At 53.3% G+C, this 22,138-nt stretch overlaps 5 protein-coding genes across 6 annotated transcripts; 4 read left to right on the top strand and 1 right to left on the bottom strand.

The window, feature by feature from the left end:
* Window positions 1–673: 673 nt before the first annotated feature.
* On the top strand, window positions 674–1,009 carry IUM83_02742 (Serine/threonine protein kinase; the record flags this gene model as incomplete). The annotated part of the gene is made up of 1 exon (XM_067926685.1): window positions 674–1,009. One exon carries the CDS (start codon window positions 674–676, stop codon window positions 1,007–1,009), a length of 336 nt encoding a protein of 111 aa, XP_067784293.1.
* Window positions 1,010–2,831: 1,822 nt separating this feature from the next.
* On the top strand, window positions 2,832–3,801 carry IUM83_02741 (Serine/threonine protein kinase; the record flags this gene model as incomplete). Its single annotated transcript, XM_067926684.1, has 2 exons — window positions 2,832–3,609; window positions 3,701–3,801. 2 exons carry the CDS (start codon window positions 2,832–2,834, stop codon window positions 3,799–3,801), a joined length of 879 nt encoding a protein of 292 aa, XP_067784294.1.
* A 1,501-nt stretch (window positions 3,802–5,302) lies between these two features.
* Window positions 5,303–7,079, top strand: IUM83_02740 (phosphatidylinositol kinase; the record flags this gene model as incomplete). The annotated part of the gene is made up of 7 exons (XM_067926683.1): window positions 5,303–5,973; window positions 6,047–6,137; window positions 6,222–6,333; window positions 6,407–6,488; window positions 6,556–6,589; window positions 6,946–6,955; window positions 7,021–7,079. The coding sequence occupies 7 exons, from the start codon at window positions 5,303–5,305 to the stop codon at window positions 7,077–7,079; spliced, it is 1,059 nt and encodes a 352-aa protein (XP_067784295.1).
* An 8,305-nt stretch (window positions 7,080–15,384) lies between these two features.
* IUM83_02739 (Phosphatidylinositol kinase) lies at window positions 15,385–15,837 on the top strand (the record flags this gene model as incomplete). The annotated part of the gene is made up of 1 exon (XM_067926682.1): window positions 15,385–15,837. One exon carries the CDS (start codon window positions 15,385–15,387, stop codon window positions 15,835–15,837), a length of 453 nt encoding a protein of 150 aa, XP_067784124.1.
* Window positions 15,838–16,081: 244 nt separating this feature from the next.
* Window positions 16,082–19,475, bottom strand: IUM83_02738 (protein transporter Sec24; the record flags this gene model as incomplete). 2 transcript variants are annotated; one of them, XM_067926680.1, is made up of 2 exons in its annotated part: window positions 16,082–19,287; window positions 19,340–19,475. In XM_067926680.1, 2 exons carry the CDS (start codon window positions 19,473–19,475, stop codon window positions 16,082–16,084), a joined length of 3,342 nt encoding a protein of 1,113 aa, XP_067784123.1. The 2 variants fall into 2 exon arrangements, with proteins under 2 accessions (XP_067784123.1, XP_067784122.1); XM_067926681.1 differs by having other exon boundaries at window positions 19,354–19,462.
* Between the last annotated feature and the right edge of the window lie 2,663 nt (window positions 19,476–22,138).

Genomic DNA, 22,138 nt, shown 5'->3' with positions numbered 1-22,138 from the left:
TCATCGATAAACCACTCAATAGCAAGCATGAGCTAAAAGAGGCCGAACGACTGGAAAAGAGGATCAACGCCATTTCGAGGCGGTTTGGGTGAAAGCATAACGTTGCACAAGTGTCAGGAGCTGCTGGCTGTGGTAAAAATGTTTTCTTGACGTTGTGCAATGGATATACGCCGAGTTCAACACTACTCCGACAGTCAACCTTTCCACAGTGGCAATGAAGAGGAAGGGCTATACCTGCTCAAAACGGACACTTGAAAATGGCACCACAACCGCAATGAAGGCTGTACAACTGTCGCGATGAGGAAAGCTGCTCATTGCGGGTATCAGTGGGCCATGCAGTGGCTGATTGAGAACCGCTCGGAAGCCCGAGGCGTAAGTGATGTCATCAAAAGCGCAATATGGTCCGACCATTTTGAGGCTGTGCTGATTTCACAGCAAACTTCCAACCCAAATCTCCTCTTCTCGGTTCTCCACGACTATGACTCTACCGTTTGGATCAACAACATCTACATCCTCGAAGTACTTTTTCCGGGACGAGAAGACGACGAGGATGCCTACATAACTTCCACAAGTAAAATACATTTCACTTCAGTATTCAGCAAGTTGAAGTGACTCCCAAAACGGTACAGCGTACAACCGACAAACCACTAACCGCCAGTCGTCAGTGGCAAAGATGGTGACGTCGACCCAAGCGCCCCCGGCACCGCTGCTGGCGGTGGCGCTGCTGTTTCGCGCCAAGCCGCAGTTCGCCGGCATCGACCACGTGGTCCACGCCGTCTCGGCCTTCGCTGACTCGTCCGTGGAGCTGCCGCTCGCCGCCGCCAGCCGCTTCGGCTCCGAGGCGCTGCTCGAGCGCATCTGGAACAGCAGCGTGGACCTGGAGCCCGGCGGCAGGTCGCTCTGGTCGGTGCGCAGGCTGCTGCGGGAGTACCCGTTGTACAACAAGCTGCAGTTCACGCTGTCGCTGCTGGCGGTGGTCAAGGCGAACAGCGTGGAGGTGGTCCGCTAGCTGTTCGAGCGGTACCCGAACTACGGCGTGCGGCGGAAGGTGGTGTACGAGGCGGCGGCTGCGGGTGCGCTGGAGATCCTCCGCTTCTTCCGGGAGAACGGCACCACCGTGAGCTATGACGATGAAGAGAATGAGGAATGGAGAGAGAACTGGGAACGCGGCCGCTGGGTCTATTGAGGCGACGAGGATGCAGAGCGAGCGGCCGCTGCTGGCCATGCGAACGTTGTGCGGTTTATTTATGAGACGGCAGCAGACGAAGCTAGAAGTGACTACGCTACAATTGAATGAGCCATTGCTGCGGGGGACGTGGAGCTTACTCAGCGGATCCAAGATCGACTTGGGATGGAACCGGAAGGCTACCAGGTGCCGATTCGTGCCGCCGCCGGTGGACACCTGGAGGCATTGCAATATCTACGAGAACGAGGCTACTGCACGAAGAAGGAAGATGGGGTGCTCGTGAAAGCGGCGGAAGGGGGCCATCTCCACGTGGTGCGTTGGATCATTGAACGTGATTGGGACGACGAGGCCATGCACACGGACTGAGTGACCATGAAGATTTCTTTTGGTATGACGCCATGCACTTGCCGCGAGTATGCCGGACGTACCATACTTCTTTAGGCGGAGAAGCAAGTCTTGCTATCCATCCCGCCGCTATTAACAGGCATCTAGAGGTTGCGCAGTATCTTTACGCTCGTACAGACAAAACACTGAACAATAAGGATGAAGACAAGGAGAATCGACGACTAGCCAAGAGAGGAGCTGCCCTAAAGAGGCGCTCGGAGAGGAATGCCATCAGGTATCGGGGAAGCCATGTTCCTGGCCGCTCAGAGAGGATTTTTAGACGTCGTCCAGTGGCTTTACACTGAATTCAACGCCGACCCGACGATTAACCTTTCTGGGTCAGTGGACACTACGAAGATCAGCTCTTCGACAGCACCGTCGATGCGGCAGCGGCGGGCGGCCACTTGGAGATTGTGCAGTATCTCCTGCAAGCTGATTCAGCTACTGAGGACATTGCGGGTGCCGAGCAGAAGCCGAAACGAAGGCGACTGCACAAATTCCGAGACTACGCTAGGGACCTATTCGAACGAAGAAACAAAGTGCTGCAAATCGAACCGACAAAGCCGACCTGCACGACAAAAGCAATGGATCATGCTGCTCAAAATGGACACTTGGAAATGGTGAAGTGGCTGCATCATAACCGATCAGAAGGGTGCACCACCGAAGCGATGGATGGTGCAGCACATGGTGGACATCTCGGGGTCGTGAGGTGGTTGCACGAGAATCGCAGCGAAGGGTGCACGCATGCTGCAATGGATGGTGCGGCCTACGGTGGTCACCTCGAGGTTATCAAGTGGTTGCATGAGCATCGTAGCGAAGGATGCATAGCTGATGCAATGGATGCAGCTGCTGCACGCGGACACCTGCGAGTGCTCCGATGGTTGTACAACAACCGGGAAGAAGGTTTTACTACTGTGGCTATGGACAGCGCTGCCCGGGCAGGAAACTTTGAAGCCTTTTTGATTTTGCATGACATGGCACAAAAGGGTCTCGTAAGTGGGGACAAAATGGAGGAGGGTATGTCCAGAACCTGGGTAGCTGACAATTATCGCCTGGCGGTGAGTGCTGTCGTAAGAGAAGAATGAACAACTTCACGGGATTGTCGTAAGTTAGACAATAGCTGTTGCTGTTCAACCAGGGGAACGCTCGTTCACTGAGCTGGCTGGACACATGCATTTTGTATTGAGCAAGTTGAAGTGCCTCCCATATCGGTACAGCGTACCACCGACTAATCACTAACCGCCAGTCGTCAGTGGCAAAGATGGTGACGTCGACCCAAGCGCCCCCGGCACCGCTGCTGGCGGTGGCGCTGCTGTTTCGCGCCAAGCCGCAGTTCGCCGGCATCGACCACGTGGTCCACGCCGTCTCGGCCTTCGCTGACTCGTCCGTGGAGCTGCCGCTCGCCGCCGCCAGCCGCTTCGGCTCCGAGGCGCTGCTCGAGCGCATCTGGAACAGCAGCGTGGACCTGGAGCCCGGCGGCAGGTCGCTCTGGTCGGTGCGCAGGCTGCTGCGGGAGTACCCGTTGTACAACAAGCTGCAGTTCACGCTGTCGCTGCTGGCGGCGGTCAAGGCGAACAGCGTGGAGGTGGACCGCTGGCTGTTCGAGCGGTACCCGAAGTACGGCGTGCGGCGGGAGGTGGTGTACGAGGCTGCGGCTGCGGGTGCGCTGGAGATCCTCCGCTTCTTCCGGGAGAACGGCACCACCGTGAGCTATGACGATGAAGAGGATGAGGAGAATGGAGAATGGGACGAGGAGAAGATGGGGTGGGGGCGAGGCCGCTGGGTGCGCTGGGGAGGAGTCGACGCGGCAAATGCTGCGATGGCGAAGCACACAGAAGTTGTCAAGTGGATCTACGAGACAAACAAATATGAGGACAGGAATGACTACAGGACGATTGACGCGGCTTTTAGTACTGGGGACATGGAACTGGCAAACTGGCTCATGGATCGAACTGAGACGAACCCTGAAGGACACGAAGGCATCCTAGGTGCCGCCGCTAATGGGCACGTGGAGCCGCTGCAATGGTTTCAAGACGGAGGTGAGTACATCTCGTGGGATGCCGGGGCGCTGGTGAAAGCTGCGGAGGCAGGTCGATTAAACGTCGTGCGCTGGATCCTTGACCGCGATAGGAACGATGAAGATCTGGGGAAGGACAGTGGCTCCGAGGAGTACAGTGTTATTGACTACCGTTACGAAGGGAGAACACGCCTCAAGCTTCTTACGTGTTTAGGTGGAGAAGCAAGCTTAGCTATCCATGCGGCTTGCGTCAACGGGCACCTGGATGTTGCGAAGTATCTTTATTCTCATATTGACAGGCCACGCAACTGTATCGAACAATCTAAAGAGAGCGATAAACTGAGAAAGAGGATCAATGCGCTGGCCCCGCGACTGGGTGAGAATCACAACGCTGCACAGGTCTCGGGCGAAACGATGATTCGCGCGGCGGAAAAGGGTTTCCTCGATGTTGTGAAGTGGCTGTATACTGAGTACAATGCCGTCAATATCTTTTGGACCAAAGTATTTAATGACGATCAATACGTGTACAACGAGGACGACTACAGTGATTCAGAAGAACGTGAGTACAGCGTAGTTGATGTTGCAGCAGCCAACGGTCATTTAGAGATTGTGCAGTATCTACTTCAAGTAGATAATGAAGCCTATAAGTACCCCGAGGACGTGCATCCTCACAAGCGACGGCGCACTCAAAAGTTCCCGATCACCAAGGCTGATGACCCACCATTGGTGACTTCACCATCAGGTGAACGAGCTAAGACAAGGTGTACAACAGCAGCGATGGATGGCGCTGCTGCTGGCGGCCACTTGGTTGTCGTTCGTTGGCTTCACGAAAATCGCACGGAGGGATGCACGACTGCTGCCATGGATCTAGCGGCTGAGAACGGGCACCTGGAGGTGGTGCAGTGGTTACACAACAACCGTAGCGAGGGCTGCACCACCGACGCAATGGATAACGCGGCAAGGGGCGGTCACCTGGATGTGATCAAGTGGCTTCACGCCCACAGAAGCGAAGGCTGCACTGCATTTGCCATGGACAACGCGGCCGCGGCTGGCCCCCTCGACGTTGTGAAATGGCTGCACGAAAACCGCAGCGAAGGCTGCACCGCTGCAGCGATGGATGGCGCCGCAGCATACGGCAAATTGGACATTGTCAAGTGGCTGCACCGCAACCGGTCCGAGGGCTGCTCGGAGCGAGCAATGAACGGCGCCGCTCACGGCGGCCACCTGTCCGTTCTGCGCTGGTTGTTCGAGAACCGAAGCGAGAGCTTCACGGCGCAAGCCATGGACAACGCAACGCGCTTCGGGCAGTTCGAGACCGTGTTGATCCTGCACAACCTCGCCCAGCAAGGCCTCGCCAGCGAGGTGGACATCATGGACGACGCAGCATCAAAACAATGGGTCACCCAGCGATACCTCGACATCATAGCGCCGCTAACCGCAGTACAGTAGACGAAATGAACCTCACCCGTAGTGGGCAGTACTAAACGAGGCAGTGGAATAAAACGATAAGAAATATAGGAAAAGGCAACTTCAACTGTCCAGTGGTACACCGTACCCCCTTGAAGTCTGCGCTGCGATTGGTGGAAACTCACTGACCACCATTCGCGCATTATCCTCGGACGCCAAGGGAGTGCGCACTGCCTGCGCCGGACGATGCCCGAGCTGCCCTGAAGGCCCTGCAGACGACCGAGCCAGAGCCAGGAGGACCCCGAGCCATGCCCCACGACGCGCAGGACGTCGCCGCGCCGCCCTTCAACCCGCTGGTGGCGCTGCAGACGCTGCTGGCGGCCGACGCGGCCGGCGCCAAGCAGCGCGTGCGCGCGGCGCAGCAGCTGCAGAGCTACTTCGCGCTGCTGGCGCCCACGCCCGGGCTGCTGCTGTCGTACGAGCCGTACCTGCCGCTGCTGACGGAGCTGCTGCAGGGCGAGGAGCTGCAGGCCGCCGTGCTGGCCATGCTGCTGGCGCTGTCGGCGCACAACCCGGCGGGCTTCAGCGACTGGATGGCGCGCCACGCGCAGCTGGGCAACGAGCCGTGGCTCGTGCAGTGGAGCTACGCGCTGCTGCTGCAGGCGGAGAAGGCGGCGCCCAGGCGAGAGGAGGAGGACGACGACAAGGACGCGTGGGACGAGAACTCGCCGCAGTTCAGGGAGTTCGACGCCGTGTTCGCCAGGGTCCTGCACATGTGGAGGACGATGCTGGACCACACGGCGGACGTGGCGCTCGTGGACCAGCTGGTCAAGTATCTGCACGCGCTGCTGGTGCAGCAGCAAGAGGACGGCCAGAGGTGGAGCGCCATGGTGCTCAAGAAGCTGCAGACGCACTTTGTTGACATCGCGGACGTGTTGATTGGGTGGATGATGAGCACGGGCCCCCACGGCTCGCTTCGGTACGCGCCGGGGGTTGGGATATGCTTTTTTTATGAGAACTGACGGGGTCTTGTGCTTCGGTGCGGGACGCAGGGACGAGATCCTCACGCTGTTGCACCATTTTGGCCGCTTGTGGGCCGACAACAGCGTGTTTAGCCTTCAGCTGCTGAATTCGTTCGCGGATGTGGGTTTGCTGCTGCTGGCGAGATGGTTGTTGGGTATACGAAGCCACTGGCTAAATGCGTTTCGTGGGTGATGTCTTGGATAGGAAATTGTGAATTTGTGCGACTCGTGGACCGATCACCAAGAGGGCGACGACGATCGCGTCAGTACCTTGTTGACGTGTTTCATGATGGTAGCTCAGTGCGTTCCAGATCTGGGTACGATATTTATGGCATCGAGTGATATGATGGAGTGTTAACAACTGTGCGATTTTTGTGGTGTTCTTCACAGCTTTACCCGCGGAGGAAAACCTCAAAAGCCCATTCGTAAGAGTGCTTCGCCGTGTAGCATCTTGTTCTGAGCCCGAGTATTCGTACGTTGACCATTGTATTGGAACGCCCTCACTACTTTTCTGACACTTCGTTGAAATGCGTACACAGAATTTCCTGCCTGGCCAACTGTTCCGAGTATATGGTAACGATGTCCACCTCTAGGCGTAACAACTTTCCTCCCCATTCGGTGGAAGCTGTGAGCTTTTTACTGTATCACTGTGCTGTCCAAGCTCGAATGCATGACACTGAGGTGGACAAAATCGCAGCAGTGATTAAAAATGCTTGCAAACTAGCAAGTACAAACTTTCCCAGGGTAGACGGCACTTTACATGTGCAGACTACTGTTCTCAGGATACTTGAAGATGATATTCCAGCCCGAACTGTGAAAAAGGGTGGCCAGGCGAAGCGTATGAAGGTCCTAGAATGTCTGTTCCACGTCAACGGAGCCACGCATATCACTCAGCTATGCTTACATTTGCTCCAGCTTGGTGGGGTTAGTGCCCTGAAGGTGAGCTGGTGACGGAGTAAGTAAATATCTTTGCTTGTTAATTTAACAGTATGTTTTTCTTCTAGGCACTGGGTACCCGAGCTCTTCAGCGTGCAAACAGTCGACATGGAGGAAAGGGAAATAGTTTTTTCGTGTTTGCGGCTACTTGCTTCGTGCTAGCTTCTCGGGACCGTAAAATACTGAAGTTTGCGGCTGATGATGATGATGTGCTCCACGCGGGTGGGATCCTTGAATCGATAACAGCAAAACTGGAAAAGCAGAGTCACCGTCATCGCCAGCATCGACTTACGCCCCGGCAGTTGTGCCTTGTGCTGAAGATGGTGTCTACATTTATTGGTGCGATTCCTCGATCTTTTGCTGGTCGTCAAGACGTATCGGAAACTATGAAAGATGTATTTCTTCGGACTCTGGAGTGCGCAATTCAGATGCTTCCAAGTGAGACAGTGGCAATTCCGGATGATCGACTCACTGTTGAAGTGCTCAAAGTGGTGAATGCTATGTTATCTCAAATGGATGTCGCTCTAACTATCCCCCATAACGTATACAAACGTCTTTTGGAGAAGCTGAGCAAAATCATCCACTTCTCCAGCGTGAATGCTCGAGACGGTTGCATCGAAGTCTTGAAAGCGCTCAGTTTACGAGCTGAGGCAGGCGCATTTGCTGGTGATATATTTAAGGCGTTGCTGGAACTCGTACTGGTCTCCGATGACGCTGTACCAGGCGGGATCGCATCGGACGGATGGGGTGGTATGGCCCGTCTGGTGCTCTTCTTTCAGCAAAAGAAGACTGTGCCTCATCACGTATCGTTAGCCGCGCATTCTTCGTTTGTAGGGGCAGATTTTGAAAGCATCATGAGCCTTTTCCAGTCTTCTGAATGTGACGGAACCGAGTGGAATCGAGTCTGTCAACAAATTATGAGCCGAATTGAACCAAACATAATGGTTTGCAGCAATTCCGACGTACTTTTGGGTGCGATTCGACAAGCAGCAGCGTGGTGCGTTCAGAACCGATTACGCACCCATTTTGGAGGGCCAGCTCAAAGCTTTTCAAGTATTGAACGGCTGGTACAGGAGTATTCAGAGGCGGCTCAGAGCTTGCCGGAGGGATCAGGGCATTTACTTTCAAAATTTTCACATCACCTGACAAAGTGGATGATGCTTGAGTTTGTTACTGCTTTGGAAATGTTCATCACTCGTACAATTTACACTACTGAAGTCGACCATAGCAATCCAGACTCCGATGAGTACAAGACGGCACTTTTCTTCCGTACGAACAAAGTGGTTTGTGACGATTGGCTTACCCGTATTCGCCCGTTTCTCGTGGAGATGTCAAGGAACGGGACATCCTACGAGCTGTGCCGGTACCACAGCCACGCTATGGTGATGGCCTGCTACAATAAGTTAAGTAGAACTATGGCATCTTTTGCAACACGGGGATTTTCAGAAAAAGGATGCAATGAACTGAAACAGGCAGAAAAAGACATGGATGTTGCGCTCTTCTTTCTGTGTCGTTGTCTTTGCAATGCAAAAGATGTAGACGCTATTGTCGGTTTTCAAAAATGGGGTGAATCTGTTTCCTCGGCCTTGACAAGCTGGTGCAAAGTGAACCAGGAAAAACTGGGCATTGACGAAGAACAATATAACCTGCCTCTGTTCCGATGGCTGAGCGCCGTGCGATACGAGGCTGACATGCGATATGAAGATGCCGCTACAGAATACGAAGCTTTGCTCCAGCCGGTGCTATCAACTCGAAGCATACCTCTATCGTCGGTTGATACCAGTGCCGGTAAGATACTTGAATCCCCAATGACATATCTTCGGATATCGTCTCAAGCATTGCTGGGGTGCTTTAAACAATGCGCAAAGTGCTATGCGTCTCTGCGCGAGTGGAGCAAACTGCGGGAATTTGCCAGTCAGTTCATAGAACTCGCGGAGTCACTAGCGAATTACGATTTCCCTATTGAGGGAATTCAAGCGATTTTTGATTGCAGTGATATGTGGAATGACGAGATCGGGACGATTCGCAGTTTGGAGGCTTCAACACGAATATCTTCTGATGGAAGTGGCTTAATGGGCGATCCGGCCAAGCGAGCTTCACTTGCGCTTCGTATTTGGGACGTGCTCGGCGGCTCAGACGCCAAACCGACGAATCATGTACTGCGTTTCGATAACGTTGCTAATCGACTTCACAACGAGTTAATACCATTAGCGTTGCAGCCCTCACCTTGGAATGGTTATGCGGGCGACAAAATTGGCAAAAAAGCTGAGGAATCCCTCCTTCGTATGATTGGGCTCTCTATAAAGTCTCAGTTGTTCTCTACGGTGAATCAGCAGTCGTGTAGAAGGCAACTCAAGTTAAATCCTGAGGAGCATGACTCAGTTGTTTGGAGCCAACCATTTTGTTTGGATGAAAATGCTGGAAGCGCTGACGGAGATTGTTTGTACCTTACGGCAGTGGCCCGGTTGGCAAGAAAACAACACAATTTTGGTTTCGCTCGACACCTTTTAAGAGATGCCGCGTCCCTCAGGGGAATAGAGAGTACATCCACTATGGCTGTAAGTTACGAGAAAGCGAAACTACTGGAAACAATCGGTATGGAGGACGAAGGGCGTCATCTGTTAGAGACACAATGTGAAACAAGTTTAGTGACAATTATATCAGGGCATGATTCTGTCGGGCAGGAAAGTTCAGCACTTCGCTCTTTGCTGCGTCTCGCCGCAGCATCGGCAAAATCAGATACCTCAGAGCTATTGTCACCCGCTACATTGCGCTTTCTTGAGGGCCCTGTCGCGAGCTTTCGTAATCACGAATTGCCTAGTCTGAGAGACAACAGTTTATCGGATATGCAAGATGTAGCGGCTCACAAATACCTCGAAGCTGCTATTACCATATCGCCAAAATCTTCTAAGGCCTGGATTCGGTACAGTAATTGGTGCTACGATCGGGGAAAACAGGAAATTGCAGGGATTACAGAGCAGAATGGATACATTCATCTAGAGCCGTCAGACGAATCGCAGGTAAATACTCTTCTGGACGAGATAGGTGTTGGTGCGCCGGACCGTGATCTCATTATTCGCGCTTTTTGCCATTTTCTCGAGAACGGTGAGCTCATCAGCCCAAAAGCAGAGGAATTGCGCCAACTATGCACTGATCAAGCGTCGCCAAATCATGAGAGTAGTACAGTGGATCGACTAGTCCAACTTCAACAAGCATGCCACTCCAAGGTACTCCATTTTTTTTCGCTGGCTGCTCATGGCTACGGGAATTATTTAGCCGTGGCGTTTGGTGCTTCTAACTACGAAACCCCACGACAGGAAACAACCAAGGTTGTCCTACGTTTGCTCAGCCTTCTAACGACCTATGGAGTAGAGAAAGACATGGTGTCAGCGCTTGAAGTCGTGCTTGCCAACGGGCCGGCATTGCCATGGGCGTGTGTTGTTCCTCAGTTGATCGCTCGAGCGCATCACCCAGTTGCGGCCGTATCATCTTTGGTTTGTCTGATTCTGAAACGATTAGCTCGTCATTCACCACATGCGATTGTGTATCCGGCGGTGGTAGATTCGATGGAACCTCAAGTGTCGCTGTCAACGCTTCATGAGGAGCGAGGAGCCGCGAGCAACACGTTTGCTGCCGTGTTGCAAGAGTTACAGCGAGTGTCTGCTGGGCAAGTAGAAGGAGTGCGATTACTCATCTCAGAACTTCGTCGGATTTCAATTTTGTGGGATGAAGCTTGGATCAGTACGCTGATGAAGCTTTCAACAGATGTCGATCGACGAACGACCACTCTGGAAAAAGAAGCCTCCCGCGTGGACAGAAATGCCTCATTGTCCGCTAAAGAGAAAAGCGAACTAGCACAGCGAAAATTGGTTGCGATTATGAAACCAATATTGGTATCGGTTGAACGACTTTGGAAGGAAACGTGTGGTAGAGTTCGCGACCAGCCTGCTGTGTCACCACATGAGCGAAAATTTTTAAAGGAGTACGGAAACCTGATCGAAAAGGCAATGGAAAACTTTCGAGACTGCTGCAATTTAGAGTCTCGAGTGGGCTCAGCATTAGGTACCAAGCCACAAGACCTCTGGCAGCCTTTTGCTGAAATATTGAAAGCTCTGCATAATGCCACGGGTCGTAGAGATCAACTTCCGCTTCTTGAGATATCACCATTAATGGGAACAACCTCTCGTCAGCTTGCGCTAACGAATATGCCGGGCGCCTTTTCGGTGAGGGGTGAGAGTAAGATGGAGCCCATAACCATTCATCATGTTGATTCGTCTGTAGTGACATTGCGAACAAAAACGAAGCCGAAGTTGTTGGTATTTATTGGGTCCGACGGAAACACGTATAAATATTTGCTGAAGGCTCGAGAAGATTTACGTTTGGATGAGCGTATCATGCAATTCTTAAGAATTACGAATGAGTTTTTACGCGCTGATGGCGCTGCTGCTTCTCGAGATCTATCCGCTCAAAGTTACAGTGTCATACCACTATCTCGAAATGCTGGCTTAATCCAGATGGTTCCAGATGTCGTTCCACTTTTCCAAGTGTACACATCTCGAAATGAGCAACAAACAAATACTGGACGAGCTCCTCAAGATCCAATAGCACCAGCAACTTCGGCTCAACAACAAGCCCCTCCTCCTACAGCTCTATTTTATGCGAAGCTGAAGCAACACGGCATTGCAAATGTTTCGCCAAACCACCGTGCTCACTGGCCAATTCCCGTGTTAAAGCAGGTCTACCAAGAACTCGTTGCCCAACGTCCACGTAATGTGCTGCAGCAAGAAATTATGTTTCGAAGTGAAGACTTACGTGAAAGTTGGGTGAAGAATGTACGATTAAGCAAGTCTGTGGCGGTGATGTCCGTCTTAGGATACATTGTTGGACTCGGTGACCGGCACCTGGACAACATTTTGTTGTGTGTAAACAGTGGGGATATTGTCCACATTGACCACAATGTTTGCTTCGACAAGGGACACAGACTTAAGGTGCCTGAGGTTGTGCCATTCCGTTTGACACCGATGCTACAAGATGCTCTCGGATTCACCGGTGTTGAGGGGAGGTTTCGTGTAGCGTTTGAGACGACCCTGCGTGTTGTACGCTCTGATGCCGTTCGCGAAGCATTGCTTACGCTGTTTGAGGCGTTCGTTTATAGCCCACTGGTTGACTGGGTTGCCGATGACAAGCGACAGGGACGGTCGGGAGATTTGAAGGCACGTCTGGAAGTGAACGTGAATCTATCTCTGTTTTTATCACGGGCAGAAGAGCGGCGTCAGGACACAATTTCTTTTGGGCGCCAGTATGAACAATTTGCTGAAATATTATCCTGTAACCTTAAGGGAGCTGAGGTGCCGTTTGCGACCTTACTTCAGCAACGGAAGCGACTGGCTACTCTAGAATCTGAAGAGCAAGAATTACTGAAGGCAGTTTCGAGTATGCAGGCTGAGTTGATCACCTATCAAGCTACCCAGCAGGCAAAACAAGGTGAAGTATACAATGTAGCTGCCCAAGCCAAGGAAGTCGTTGGGAAGCTCACCGCTTTCGCGAATGAGTGCTGGGGAAGACACCAACAAATTGAGGTCTGGCGACAGAAAAGTGTGAATTTTGCTGAAACAGGCCCAGAGACCCACCTACATGCTGTAGCAATGGCAGTCGAGTCAGCTTCCTTTCAGAAGGTCCACGCTACGATTTACGATGTTTTGGAGAGATCAAGATTTGCTGGCCAGCAGACAGAGGCGATCTCTGCATTGGAATCTAAATGCCGATCTGTTGATACTGATGTGACACGCCTACGAGTTGAGATTGAAAGACTTGCAGGTGTTTTGATCCCTTACCTGTCCGCTTACAGCCAATGGCGCAAAGAGTTGGATGCGTACCTGGACACAGAGCTAAATGTAGCAGGGAAAGATGTGTATTTTACGTGGTGGGGTCGCTGTACGCAGGGTTTACGTGCTTTGGATGGAGAGAAATATGAGCAAAGTGTCGATACTACTGCGGCTTGTAGTGCACCTTCTGATGAATGCATTGCTGAATCGACGACAATTCTGAAGCGACTACACGAATTAAGTCCGCGCGGCGGCTTATACACTGAAGACCCTAGCAGTAATTGTGAAAAAGAGAACCCACACTTCTTGGAGGTTGACAATTTACTCCAAAAAGTTTGGAGTTCTCTGTCTGCGATCAAACTTTCCAATGCTCAAGGCCAACGGCTTCTGAAGCTTGCCGGTGCGTCTTGGATTGTTAAAACTATGGATAAGCTGAATGGCGTTTTACCCACGGCAAGTGGATCCAGTACCTTCCGTAGTGTTTTGATTGCGACTCCCATGTTTCAGTTCGTTGTAGCAGTGTCATATGCGTCCATAACCCTGCTGGATCTGGTATCTACACCTAAGGGATCCATGAAGAGACTTCGCGCTAATGAGCTATTGACTGGTGGCTATCAATCTCAAAGGGAACCGAGCCAAGAAGCCAGCAGAAATTTGAGCATGTTCATCGATATTCTCCAAGGCATGGAGTTGTTCACAATATCCTTTCAGGAAGAGTTCGTGCTCAATATTTATGGACGCCCCTTTGATGAGGGTGAGGACGAGGAATTACTAGACAGGATCCAAGCAAAACTTGCTACTGCAGATGGAGTGCTGGAAGTGATAGCTGCGATATCTTCTTCAGCAACAGACGATATTAGCTTGACACTGAAGTCGTCGATTTCGAGTCGCCCTGCTGTGCTCAACGTTTTTGCGGCTGCTGTTGGCATAATTCAGAAAATTTCGTCGTATGTGGAAGCATTGCGACGCACTGCGGCAGTAACTGACGAAAGGGCCGAAGACATTAAGAATTTATCTCGGACGAGTTGGCTCCAATTGACACTCAGACTCATTCGATCAAATCGTGCGACTGATGAAGGGATCGTTGAGTTGTGGTCTGTCCATCTGAATAGCTTCCTTTCTAAGTGCTTGATCGAATTGCTGCAGTGCCAACTTTCTAGAATTATATCTCATGACTGGAAATTTGACTTTTCCGCGCTCGCTGGAGGCTTCGACAATGCTTCTAATGGTGAAAATGGGCTTGGGTCATTCTGTAAGCAGTGGGACGCCTTCTTCAGCACTCAACTCCTGGAAATTTTACCCTCTACGATGGTAAATCAATACAACGGAGCCCCGGAAGCGCAAACAGATGATGTCTCCAACTCAGTTGGGGAGCTGATGAAGGCTTGTGAAGCGTGGTGGAGTCAGAAGTGGAGAATAATTCAGTCGGAGTTATGGGCTCAAGCAATTTCTTCCCTTCGGAAACGACATGAGCGGCGCATCCAATATGCTACATGGTTAGGAACCCAACCGACGGATCAGGCGCAGATAGCTGCAGTACCGGGCCTTACTCGAATGCAAATGCTTACGGTCCTGTCGTCACAAGTACCATCCCTCAATGCGCTACTCATTCAGCAAGCTACCGCCGAAGCAAACGTATTGGAGTTGGCCCAGCAGATGGACTATTTTGCCTCAAGCCTGGGCGATAGTTTCACTGATGAGCATTCTACGAACGAGAGCTTGCATACCTGTGTTCAAAACTGTTACGGCAAGGTGGCTGCTCTCTTCGAATATGGGCGGGCTCTGGCGGACCTTGTACAAGGTATCAGTGTTATTGAGACATCAACCGGCGAGCTTACTCCAGAATCAGGAACGATCGAGCTTGAGGTAGATGCTGTTGGGGAAAGTATTCTTCATTCAGCGTCTAAAGCTACCTCGGATCTGCTGGCATCGAATAAGGCGTTGGATGAGCTTAATGCTCGTGTCAATGCACTTGAAGAGGAACAGAAGCGTATACGAGCGAGATATGAAGCCCTAGCATCGAAAAAACGCGTTGCTGAGATTGAATTCCTCGGCGTGTGTGTAGAGAACCAGAATGCTGTTGTGGATACCGCCCATGTACTGAGCAAACACGTAAAGGACGCGCGGTGCTTACTCAAGCGCTTCGATAAGTTCAAGACATCGTCAAAGCAAAACCACGTGCCTTCATCGGTGGAATCAGAGAAGCGGTACCGCCCACAGTCTGAACGTGATTCGATGTCTGCTCCGGTGGCGACGACAAACTTCTATTTCATGGAGAATGATCGACTTGTTAAGATCCTACTTCGTAGCATCCGCTCGGTGGACCATCTACAACTGCTGGAGGGTGTTCTTGAAAAACACGGAGAAGCGTGCACTGCGTTACGCGAGGCAGTCACTCAAATTGACCAAATTCTACGCGAATTTGATGTTCAAGCAGACCAGTTGTTGACTACTAGTTGTCATAGCCCTCAAGGTTCTTCACGAACTTCACTGCTACTTCAGCTTCAACTTGATCTGATCGAGGCACTCCGTGCAATCAAGGTTGACCCACAAGCTGGTTCCCCAACGTCTGCTGCAGCGGACGACAGCTCAACATCTCTCCTTGTCATGGCTCGAGATCTCGTGCGCCAGTGTGTGAAGCTGTTCTTTGAAGCAACCGAGATGGCTGATCAGCTGTCAAGCGCAGAAGACGTAAATTCCAGAACTAGTGGATGCGCTTCATTACCGGAGGACGAGGCGGAGGAAGAGGCTGCAGGGGATTCTACTCCTCCCGCCTTGGAGTCAGGGAACAGTGTCGCATTACCTGTCAGTGGAGACAGCGGCAGCAGTGCACTGGACACTGCTGCTAGCACCCCTCGAAGTGTACACATAGAGGAAAAGAGTCAATACGGTCTGCAAGTCCTGAAGCGCATCGAGGAGAAATTGGCAGGCACGGTGACGGAAATGACCAAAGCTCCCCCGGTGCTGACTGTCGAGCAACAAGCATCGTGGCTGATCGACGAGGCTACGAAAACGGACAACCTCTGTGTCATGTACGAAGGGTGGACTCCATGGATTTAGGGAACTTCTGGTTTGCTTTCAAGGTGTCTATACTGTCCGAACACGCTTCCCTGTTCATGTACATGTAGTTTCCATCTTTTGTGAACAGCTCGCGCAATGCTGACAAAAACGCATTTTATTCGATGGACAAGAAAGACAAAACGTGAGCAGCCTTTTTCAAACGCTGCTTTCGCTTTCTTGATGTCAAAGCTTCCCTTGCCTTTCATCTCGAGTTTCCACCAGCGCACACGTGTTCTCCTCCGATCTAGTGGAACTTGTACTGAATCTTCTTGTGCACCTGCACCAGGAACTCTACGTAGGACACGTCGTTGCGTGTGCGGTCCTCTACAAGTGCGCTCATGAAGCGGTTAGCACGCCAGTCATTCTTACTTAAAATTTCCAGCGGCTGGGAGATCGGAATAGTAGAGTTGAGGTACTCCACCAGTGAGCGCAGTCGTTCACGAGCGCTCATTCCATCCCCATCACCCTCAGGGGGCTCGTTGTCAAGAGTTTCAAACAGATTTAGCGTTTGCTCAGCTGTGTCGGCATGATCCACGCCGAATAGCTCAAGCAGCAACTCTGGCGAAGCCTTGGGGCCAATGTAGATGTAGCAGCACATTGCAGAGTGCAGCAGGAAAATACCTTCCTCATCCAGCTTTTCAGCAGTAGGCGGAAGCTGCGGAGGAAGAATGAATTTGCCATCCTCGTCCAGTGTACAGCAATCATCCGCCAAATCGTGCACGCTGTACAATTTCGGGTAGACAGCAGATACGCAGAATTCTACGGGAAGGCTGTTAAGCAGCCCCATCATCATCACGCGCTCGTCCGCGCGCACATCAATAAACCCGCGTGGAGGGTTTCCAACAAGGTTCCCTCGCAATGCTCGGCTCTTGAGAGTTGCGAGCGTGTAAAGCGGCAACAGCTTCAGTGACTCCGGCAAGATGAGTTGCCCCGAGGACGAAGATGACGCACAATACTTGCGGTAGTTGAATAGCACAGTCACGCATTGGTCAACCAATGATTCCTTGACGGCCATAGGAGTTGCACGCATCAACTGCTTGTCCACGAACTGGCGCGCTGCCGAGCGCTGCCACACGGAGCAAGTAGCATCGAGATCGGCGAAGCGGAAGACATTCGATAACAACGGCTCCACCTGCAGCGCGAGGTTATGCACACGCACACAGCGCAATCCGTCACTACGTGTGTACAGGAGCGCTGCCTGAATGTACGCGTCCGTACCCTCAGCTAGGGGTTCATCGTACGCAAATGTCACGCACATCGAACGATCCTGGTCGATCACAGCAAACTCCATTTCATCTGTCGTAAAGGCGTTGCCGCCGCGCGCATTGAAAAAATTTCCATAGGAGTGCTCCACACGCAAGCCTGCGCTGCAGCGTACCTTGAGCACGGCCTCATATCCACAATCACGGTCCACAAGCCGCTGGAGCATGCTTGTAAGATGATGGCGATTACTGGACTGCTCCTTCTCAAACTGGGGCATGTACTGCACACGACCACCAGTGAGTTCGCACACACGACCCACATCTGCCAGCGACGCAAAGGTGTTGGCGACCGAGAAAATGTCAACAGAAATGTGGTTCTCAGCACACTGACGAGCCAGCGCCTCATAGGCGTTGTTGTCCTCCGGGGTGTACAGATCCACCTCCTTCGTTGTACCATAAGCACCGCTAACTTCTTCGCGCTTCACCCTGCCAACGCCCACACGAGGAGCGCCAGCGTGAAGCAGCACAACTCGTCCTCCTGAAACGGAAAGAGCGTCAGCGACGCTCCAAAGCGCAGCACCTGACACCGCCTGGTTCTTTGTAGTGTTCTCGAACGAGCGAGTAATGACGTCCGACAGCTCCGTAATTTTTTCGGCGGCGGCCGGATCATCCATGGATACAAGCCAGCTACTGGGAGGCAGCGGCGCCACCGGGTCGTCAATGTCCGGGCAGATGCTCATCGAGATGGAAGACGAACCGTTGTCCATGCGGTAGTAATGCACAGCCGTGTCGAACGTCACAATACCCACCTTCTTGCGCTTGTTTTGCGCCATCGACGGCAGGAGATACTGAATCGTTTGCAGCGCACTCGAAGCTAGACCCGTCTGGAACGAAAAGAGCGACACGTCGAGGACAAACACCAGAATGGGTTCTTGCGGCGGGCGAATCGTGTAAGCTGCAGGCACAACATACTCCACGGAGCCACGCGACAGCTCTGCACGCTCCTGAATATCGCGACGCTTGCCGTACTGATCCACGCTGCAGTAGTAGTCGCGCGGGGTCTCGTTGTGGAGCTGACAAATGTTGCATACGAACTTGCGGCCACCCTGGATAAACTTCGTGAAGGAGTTCACGTAAGCAGCACAGCGCGTGCATCGCAGCGGGCCGCTCGGTCCAAAGTCCACCAGAGGAATGGGCAGCTCGTCCTCTTGCAAGTCGGCAAGCGGACAGATGACCGCCGCCAGGGGCAAACCGCACTGCTTCAGCAGGTCCTTCGTTGCCGGGACATGGTTAAGCGTCGGGCGAATGAAGCGCGGGTTGCAACAGCCTTCGTCCACGCACACGTAGTCGCTGGACGCCGGCGGGGGCATCGTCACAGTGTGTCCTCGGGCCACGTACTGGACCCGCTCCGCCGACACGACAGGGCGAGGGATCTGCGTCGGGTCAATGCGCTGCTTCGGCGCTTGAGACGCCTGGGGCTGCTGCTGCTGAGGGCCTGGGTATCCCTGCTGCGGCTGGCCATACGCTCCCGGGGCGCCAGGGGCACCGTAGGGCGCCGCACCAGCACCGGGCCCGGGGGGACCGGGGTACGGCCCGGCGTTCCGGTTGGGCTGCAGGTACGGCGCTGCTCCTCCCTGCGGCGGGGGCGGTCCCTGCTGCTGGCCATTAAACTGCGGGGGCGGTGGGCCCTGCTGCGGAGCCCCGAATTGCGGCGGCGGCGGGCCAGGCCGGCCGCCCTGAGGAGGCGGCGCGTTGCCGAACTGCTGTCCTGGAGGCGGAGGTCCCTGCTGAAATTGCTGTCTCGGCGGGCCCTGGGGTCCGGACTGGAACGACGGCGGGCCTGCAGCGGGCGGCGCACTGTTGAAGCCTCCAGGCGCCGGCGAGGCCTGGCCAGGGAATCCTCCGCGTCCTGGGGCCGCGCCGGGCGGGCCCCTGTTCACCTGAGGCACCCCGCTGTTGCCGCCCGAGGACGGCGGGCCCTGCGGCGGGCCAACCTGCTGGCCAGGCCTGAAGGAGCCCTGGGAGCCCGGGGCCGGCGGGCCAGGCTGCTGGCCGGGGCGGAAGGAGCCCTGGGAGCCTGGGGCTGGCGGGCCGCCCGGGCCAGGGAAGCCCGGCCGGCCGCCGAAGCCCGAGTGCGGCGCCTGGGGCTGCTGGGCGCCCGGGAAGCCGCGGCCCGGGAAGCTGCCGCCGCTGGGCTGGGACATGGGCTGCTGCTGCTGTTGCTGGTTGAACTGCACGTTGCCGTAGCCTGCGGGCCATCAAGTCACGGGGTTAGCTGGGCGCTGGAGCAAGATGGATACACACGAGGACGCACCGGCGTTGGGGGGCGCGAAGCCGCCGCCACTGCGAGGCGCCTGCTGCTGCTGCTGCTGCTGGGGAGGCACCTGGCCGCCGAATCCACGCGGCGGGTAGTTGGGCTGCATCGCGCGCAGGCAGAGGAACGTTCGATCGCCCGCGGAGCTGCTGACGCTTTGGCCTTCCACGTGTGCACCGCGCGGGGAAGATCGGTAAACGTGGTGTGGTGAACACAACCAACGGACAATTAAAAATGGCTACACTGGAAACGCCCGTCGAGTTCCAGTGTAGCCATCTGGATAGTCTACACCTTCTGGTCGCTCGAATGTTGCTATTTAGGGTAGTCCACACAACCTGCCGAAATATTAGAATGTAATTGGCCTTTTGCAACCAAGGTAGTATTTCCGCTGAGCGAGCGATCTTATTGGTGGGTAACGGCTCTAGGCTGTGGTATCGCCCCCAAAGATGGCGGAACCCCTGCTAACTTTGAGGTATCGTTTGCAATTTCTGTTGCTCTAGGCGTTTGTATTGTCGCATGGATATGCTACCAGCTCCATACAAAAAAGACGTGATCATTTTTCCCCTTGTTGCAAATCTGGCTTTGCGGTGTGGAGTGCAAGACGGAGAAAAATGAGACCGAAGCGCTACAGAGCGATTTTGACGGAGTTCATGAGCTTTAACGATGCTCGTGCCTACACCGCGGAGACCGTGTTTACGACAGAGATGCTGCTAACCATCACTCCTGAAGATGTTAGCCGGTGGATGAATTTTCGTGCGTTTGGTGAGCCATACTCTGGCGAGGACGCTAAGCCAGTGTTTGTCAGATCTTCCACTCTCGCATTCGCCAAAAAAGCTATCTCGTGCTTTATGCCTCGTGTTGCTGTTACCTGGGACCCGATTCGAAAAGAAGGCAATCCGACGCGCTCGGAGCTGGTGAATAAGGTGATCAAAACGGTGAAACGCTTCGAGGTTCGCCGAGAAGGAGTGCAGTCCGCCGCCCGGCGTCCCATCGAATACGAAGAGTTCATTAACCTCCTCGAGGTTGTGCGCTCTAATCATGACAAAGACAGCATCAAGTACGTCATTAGCAGTGTTCTCACTTTGCAATGGCACATGATTACAAGAATCGACGACATGATGCAGCTAAAGTTCGACAGCTTCACTCCTAACATACAGCACCCTCACACATTACTCTGTCAACTACGCTGGTCAAAGAATATTTCCGAGGAGCGTGACGCCCCGGAGCAGATTTTGCTGGGTAGCTTAGACCCACGAGTGTGTGTCCTGTTGAATTTGGCTGTTCACCTTGAAATGGCGAGTAGTAGTGCGTCTCCCTACGTGTTTGGGAACGCGGTGGACGGAGATCGTGTTGTCCGACGCTTTCTGCAAGAGATATTTGACGGTGATAAATTTCACAAGCTAAAGCAAGGCAACCTGGGGACTCACAGCTTGCGTAAAGGGGCAGCGACTTACGGGACAAGAAGTGGTTTGACCAGAGATTTTATAAATCGTCGCGGGAGGTGGCGTGCCCAGAAGAGTGTCGTCGACATTTATATTGATAACACGCAGCCTTATCCGGACGCCGCAACGGCCAGCGTGCTAACAGGTCCACTGGGCCCGTGCTTTTACGTTATCGAAGATGGCATGAGATTTGTCACCGATAACTTGCTCGTCAACCGAATCGGCAGCGTCATCAAGCAGAAAATGGGAGAAGGCGTAGCACACGAACTGAGTATAGTCTTGTTGTGGGCGTCGCTGGTGCCCGACGGCTCGTTTGACTATGCATTAGTCCCTACGGCTCTGAAACAACGCGTGATTACAGGGTATGTGGATGCTGGCGGAAACCCTACGGTAAATCTCGTCAAACGGGTTCCCATTCAGGTCGTGGGGGAGGGTGCACAACTCCAGCTTATTGAGCTCACAGAAGACGGCCCATATTCTGATAGCAGCACACCTGTAGAACACAGCAACGTTCCCACCAGGATGAGCGCAGACAATACTCGAACGGAGTTCACAGCATTACACTCACAGTTATTTGGAGTGCAGCGCCAGCTCTTAAACACCATGAATGAGGTCCTTCGGCTGAGAACAGAAATGCAGCAGGAGCACCGAAGAATGATGGCTGTGATGCGACGCATCGCATTGCAGCCTGTTGTCCGAACGCTGGCAGAGGGCAGTGAGGTTTCTGACGTTGCTGCTGGTGTTGGTGCAGTTCGCAGAGTCGTGCGGCTGGCCAAGAGGCCGCGAGATTTGTTCCAGTTGTGGCACGAGTATGAGTTCGGCTTGAATGGAACCAAACCTGCAAAAGAATTCACACGAGCAGAGAGAGGAGCAAATAAGTTCGCATATTCGCGACGGAAAGCTTTCTGGGATAGTGTGGCGTACCTCGTTCGAGCGGGACTCACGAGCGACGTCGCTATCGACAGGATCTACGCAGCGTACGGACGCCAGCGGCCAGTGACAGCGATCCTGACAGCTCTTCGCCGCGACAAGAAGAATGGCGGACACCAAGCGCTCCGCGTGTAGTTTAGAGCGATTTTTCACCAATCAAAACGCAGTTGCACTGATTGTTGCACCGATGGTCGATATTAATATGTAATTGGCCTTTTGCAACCAAGGTAGTATTTCCGCTGAGCGAGCGATCCTATTGGTGGATAACGGCTCTAGGCTGTGGTATCGCCCCCAAAGATGGCGGAACCCCTGCTAACTTTGAGGTATCGTTTGCAATTTCTGTTGCTCTAGGCGTTTGTATTGTCGCATGGATATGCTACCAGCTCCATACAAAAAAGACGTGGTCAGTTTTC

Source organism: Phytophthora cinnamomi, assembly GCF_018691715.1.
Source record: "Phytophthora cinnamomi strain GKB4 chromosome Unknown Contig92, whole genome shotgun sequence".
Taxonomy (NCBI): domain Eukaryota; phylum Oomycota; class Peronosporomycetes; order Peronosporales; family Peronosporaceae; genus Phytophthora; species Phytophthora cinnamomi.
The sequence above is the reverse complement of the archived record's forward strand: the minus strand, read 5'-3'. Positions and strand labels throughout refer to the sequence as shown.